At 62.5% G+C, this 5,253-nt stretch overlaps 3 protein-coding genes across 3 annotated transcripts in view; all 3 read left to right on the plus strand.

Annotated features, from left to right (window-relative positions):
* Nucleotides 1-53: 53 nt before the first annotated feature.
* Nucleotides 54-416, plus strand: MNEG_4009 (hypothetical protein; the record flags this gene model as incomplete). Its single annotated transcript, XM_014047512.1, has 1 exon — nucleotides 54-416. The coding sequence occupies one exon, from the start codon at nucleotides 54-56 to the stop codon at nucleotides 414-416; it is 363 nt and encodes a 120-aa protein (XP_013902966.1).
* Nucleotides 417-1,922: 1,506 nt separating this feature from the next.
* On the plus strand, nucleotides 1,923-3,809 carry MNEG_4010 (20S proteasome subunit alpha 4; the record flags this gene model as incomplete). Its single annotated transcript, XM_014047513.1, has 4 exons — nucleotides 1,923-1,963; nucleotides 2,331-2,413; nucleotides 2,780-3,150; nucleotides 3,540-3,809. 4 exons carry the CDS (start codon nucleotides 1,923-1,925, stop codon nucleotides 3,807-3,809), a joined length of 765 nt encoding a protein of 254 aa, XP_013902967.1.
* A 444-nt stretch (nucleotides 3,810-4,253) lies between these two features.
* MNEG_4011 (fructose-bisphosphate aldolase, class I) overlaps nucleotides 4,254-5,253 on the plus strand; it is a gene marked incomplete at both ends in the record, with an annotated part of 2,365 nt that continues 1,365 nt past the window's right edge. The window contains 2 exons of the mRNA XM_014047514.1: nucleotides 4,254-4,358; nucleotides 4,645-4,842. Coding sequence (XP_013902968.1) covers nucleotides 4,254-4,358; nucleotides 4,645-4,842 — 303 coding nt within the window. The remainder of the gene's footprint in view (nucleotides 4,359-4,644; nucleotides 4,843-5,253) is intronic.

Raw genomic sequence — 5,253 nt, forward strand, 5'->3', positions numbered from 1 at the left:
CCGCTCCCGCCGGCGGCTCCTCGCCCGCGCCCACGCCCAGGGACCTAGCCGTAATGAGCGAGCTGGTCGCGGCCTTCAGGAATGATGCGGGATCTGCTGGCTCGTACGACGACTCAGACCGGCTTGTTCCAGGCATGGGGCCGCCAGGGCCATACCAACTGCCAGCCGTGGAGGCCCTTGCCTGGCACCACGACCCCGCCCCTCTACCACCCGTGGTTGCGGCGCTGCAGCGTCAACATGATCGCTTTGTTGCTTCACCGCAGTGGGCGCAGATCCGGCACCACCACGAGGAGCAGCAGCAGCGGCTGCAGCAGCTGTGCGACCAGCGCGGCAGCAGCGAGGCGAGCTGCGTCGCGGGCGATGCGGGCGACGCCGGCCAGGGCGGACCCGCTGCCTCCGCTGGCCCGGCGGGCTAGCTCTGATCTGGGCCCGCGCGGCGTCGCCGCAACGGGGGCACGTCGCACGGCTTGCCTTGGGTCGGCTCTGCCGCGACCGCGCGAGCTGGAGCGGCGGCGGCGTCGAGGGGTTTGCGGTCGGAGTGGCAGGGCCGGCCATGCATGCGAGTGCGCCCGACGCGCGGCCGGCGCTGTCGGGCGCGGCGACCAGATTGCGGCGGCCACTGCGCTGAAAAAGTGAGGGAGGCGACGGGGGAGGTCGCGCGGATGCAGTGGCGCACGTCTGACCCCTGGTTGGGGCGGGGATGTATGCTTGTCAACCGCGGCCGGCATTTGCTACGCTTGATTAGTGATTGTTGCTTGTGTTCTGCGGTGCCCCGCCGTCTGCTGTACTTGTGCAGTACTTGTTCGGGCATCTACCAGGGTACACTAACGATGCGTTAGACACCTTATGATTTCGTGACTGCAAGTCTTGCAAGTCTGCAAAGCCAGGCTCCAAACTTCCATAGACAGCAAACTACTTGTGTAAGCAGCAAGCGTGGCAGGATTCCGTGCGAGCATGGGCAGGGTTCCAGCGCCAGAGGCAGCGGCAAGCACGCTAGCAGCAGCAGCAGCAGCAGCAGCGGTCTGCGGTATGCACCAGAAGCGAGGGCCGTGCGAGAGGGTAGTGTTGCTTGGAATGATAGCCGAGTGGCCCTGCCCCGACGCCACGCTGCCGCCGCCCAGTGCAAGAGTCCAGGGCTGCATGGCACTTTTCTTGCGGGCCGGACGAAGCGCCCCTCGGTATGGAATAGCATACTTGAAAGTGCTTTGGTCGGTGTTGTGCCTTGGGCAGCATGAAACACACGCAGGCACATGTGCGGCGCAAAGCAGGCTCGGCTGCTAATCAATGCTTGTTGCCAGTTGAGACTTTGGCCAGTCAACCAAGATCGCAGCATGACTCATGGCCTGGGGCCTATGGGCGACCCAACCGGGCGCCGCGCCCCAAGTGCTGCTGTAGCGCCCGGGCCAACACCAGCGATGTTGCGGTCCCACTGTGCAGCAACGCATGGTCACCTGACCATTCGCGCTGCCACACAGGCGCCGCAGGGGAATGCATGTCAGCGCGATGCAACGTCTGTTGCGCTCGGCAAGCACGCTTCGCGAGACGGTACGACACTGTCAGGCGTGCACGGCTTGCGCAACGGCCCCGTCGGCCAGCGAAAATGGCCTCATGCATAGACGTGAAGGTGGCTGGCTTCAGCCCATAGTATGTATAGGTGCGTCTCGCGTTGTGGCGCGGCTGTGTCGGCCCACCCGCGCAACCGGCCGCTTGACATGCTCACAATGCCTTTGATGTATGCCTTCTAATGCGCATTACTTTGACCACCACCAGCAAGCACGCGGCGCAACTACATGAGGCAAAGCTGGTGCGCCTGCATGACAACCGCACGGGAACAACCTGCTCCCGGCTGCGCCGGCCCGCTCGCACAACGCAACCCTGGAAGCCGTCAACAAGTTGCCTGCATGCTGTGACTCTCGGCCATTATGCCTGCACAGCGCTCTCATGCCCTGCCAGGGCTGCATCAGTGGGCTGTGCTACCACCAACTCCTCCAGTGCACCCGCGCCGCTTCCAAGCTGTGTGCATGCAAACTCCGCGGCTTCAGGCGAGCGACAAGGATCGCCTATCATCCCGCAAATCTCAAATTTTATCCGGCTGTGTTGACGCGCTTTGAGAACGAGGAGCGCGCACGAGATCTGTCTCCCGTCATCCCTCCAGAGCAGCGGAAGCAGCATCATCATCAGCAGCAGAAGCTATGAGTGCACGCTATGACCGTGCTATCACGGTCTTTAGTCCAGACGGACACCTGTGGGTGCCCAGCAGAGGGCCTGAGATCGCTGGGTACAAGCCCACGGCGCGTCCCTGACTCGTATTGTGATCCCTGACACCGCAGGTTCCAAGTGGAGTACGCCCTGGAGGCCGTTCGCAAGGGCGCACTGGCAGTGGGCGTGCGCGGCGGCGACACAGTTGTTCTAGGTGCGCAGTGCATGCAGGGGGCCCGATACGTGCTGGGTGCGGCAAGTGGCGGATATGAGGTGGCAGTATCTCAGGGCACTGAGCCGTGCAAGGTGGCTTCCACATTGCTTGGGCAAGGTGCAGCCATGAGGCATCGCGAGTTCACAAAGGATTGCGCACCTCCATGCAGCAACGGTCGAGCTTTTCGCCTCCACCTGTCTTCGTGGGTGTGTGGCGATCAGCTCGACGTTTGACGGAAGCATTTGGCAGAAGGTGCTGTGCACTGTGCATGCCAGCAGATTGGATTTTGGGATCTGCTTTGAGGTGCACGATTTCAATTAGGGGCATGCAGCAACCTGCGTGCTTCCCTTGCCCACGCACCAACAGGTGTGGAGAAAAAGTCGACAGCGCGTCTGCAGGACGCACGCACCGTGCGCAAGATCGTGCGTGTGGACGACCACATCTGCCTCGCGTTTGCTGGGCTCACAGCCGATGCGCGCGTGTTGGTCAACCGCGCGCGGATTGAGGCGCAGTCGTACCGTCTGACCCTGGACGAGCCTATCAGCATAGACTACCTCACCAAGTACATCGCGGGGGTGCAGCAGCGCTACACGCAGTCGGGGGGCGTGCGGCCCTTTGGCATATCCACCCTCATCGTTGGCTTCGACCCGCTTGGCGCGCCGGCGTTGTACCAGACCGACCCCAGCGGCACCTACAGCGCCTGGAAAGCCAATGCGATCGGTCGCAACTCCAAGACGGTGAGCAGGGATGGTCGTCCTAGGGCCAGCCGGGCAGCCGTGCTGGCTGGGGACCGAGGAAGTTAAAGGGTCGAAGCATGCAGCAGCGTGCTGAGGGTGAGGGGTTGCAGGGCTGTGCCGCAGCGCTGGCGACTGGTGCTATCAGCGCGAGAGGCGGCTGGTCTGCTCATGCTGCATGAGTGCATCCGAACTGCAGGGCTCTAGAAGGGACCAGTGGCCTGTTTGTCCATGCTTGTTCACCAGCAGCGGGGACAGGCGCCTTGCGCATATTTCCCCTGGCAGACCATGCTTTGACCTGGGAGCCCCACCATGTCGCTCCTCAGCTTCCCCTACCCGTTCTCTGTCCACCACTTTTGTACCCCTCCCCTCGACTCCCCTCAACTCCCCAGATTCGCGAATTCCTCGAGAAGCACTACACGGAGACCAGCGGGCGCGACACCATCAAGCTCGCCATCCGCGCGCTGAGCGAGACTGTGGAGGCCGGCAGCAAGAACATAGAGATCGCCGTCATGGAGCGTGATACTGGGCTGCGGCTGCTGGGGGATGAAGAGCTGGACGCCTTGGTGGCGGAGGTGGAGGCAGACAAGGCTGCAGCGGAGGCTGCCAAGAGGGGCGGTGGCGGCGGTGCGACGGGCGGCGGCGCAGGGCCCAGCAGCTGAGGGACATCGTACTAGTCAACACAGTGCGTGGTTGATGTAACACAATGGGTGATGATCTAATGAAGAGCGGCAGAATAGCTTGCTCTGTGAAGAGTGTCGCTTGAAACAAAGGCTCATTCGCATCGCGGCATCAATGCAGCAATAGCGGCTTTCTAAGCATCGGGGTGCAGCCTGGTCTGCTGGTGTGTCGCACAGGTAGGCATCCATGGCTGGACTGCTGGGTGCCAGCCGCAGCAGCACTGAGCAGTCATCCTGCTGAGCTGCTGCGTCAGCTTCCTTTGCCGCCCGTTCTCAGACTTGCACCCCTGTTATGCGTATGCGCATGTCATCCGCCTCGAAGTCGGCCGGTCAGGTGCAGACGCTGGTCGTGCAGGCCCCAAATCCGGTGCGCCTGTCACATTGCATACCTTTCCCGCGTCGATCCAGCAGCATTTACCGTGCAAAATGGCGCTTTCCATGAAGCAGACCCTTGCCTGCAAGGCCGCGGGCCGGTCTCGCACCGTGTCTGTGAAGGCCCTGAAGTACGCCGATGAGCTGGTTCAGACCGCCGTGAGTCCACTTGCAGTCTTGTTGGCCAGTTGTGTGGCGTTTCGCCATGCGTGGGGGCAGCAGCGGGAGAAGGGCGCCACGAACAGTGGAGAGATCGCCCCGAGTGCAAGCAGGGCTTCCACAGCCCTGGGGCGCAATTGACCCCCTCAGCAATGCGCGATGCGCATCTCTGTATGCAAATAACCCATCAAGCCATCCGCTCCCAGCAGAGGCGCTCTACTTGCGCGGCGCAAGCGCTGCCCATTGGCACTGAGCACCTGCACCCGTCGTTGCCTCACCCTCACAGGGCAAGGTCGCCTCCAAGGGCCGCGGCATCCTGGCCATGGATGAGTCCAACGCCACCTGCGGCAAGCGTCTGCAGTCGATCGGCCTCGAGAACACCGAGGACTCTCGCCGTGCCTACCGCGAGCTGCTGGTTACCACTCCCGGCCTGGGCCAGTACATCTCCGGCGCCATCCTGTTCGAGGAGACTCTGTTCCAGAAGGTGTGCAGTCTGGCTGCTGCAGCGTGCGAGCCTGCGCTAGCCTGCAGTCAACCTGAGTTTTGATCTGCTTTACATGTCGCACATGAAAGCACATTGGCGCCCTGCGTCATCCGCATGGCAGTGTGCGCAGCCGTAGAATCATACGCGGCCCCTGGGTGGCGCGGTCTTCGGTTGTCGCTGAGATTGCAGTGCGCTGAACCACCATTGTCACTTGACCGTCAAACGCCAACGTGGTCAGCCAGGGTGTGGTCAGTGAAGCTCTCTTGCGAGAAGTTGTTATGGTCCCTGCTTCGGCGCGCCTGTGGCAGCTGACGGATTCTAGACCCACACGCATGTGGGTAACGAACAATCGACCCCTGCCAAACCCCCCCACCTCTCGACCCTCCAGACCAGCACCGGCAAGCTGATGGT

The sequence above is a fragment of the Monoraphidium neglectum genome (genome assembly GCF_000611645.1).
Source record: "Monoraphidium neglectum strain SAG 48.87 unplaced genomic scaffold scaffold00534, whole genome shotgun sequence".
Classification (NCBI taxonomy): domain Eukaryota; kingdom Viridiplantae; phylum Chlorophyta; class Chlorophyceae; order Sphaeropleales; family Selenastraceae; genus Monoraphidium; species Monoraphidium neglectum.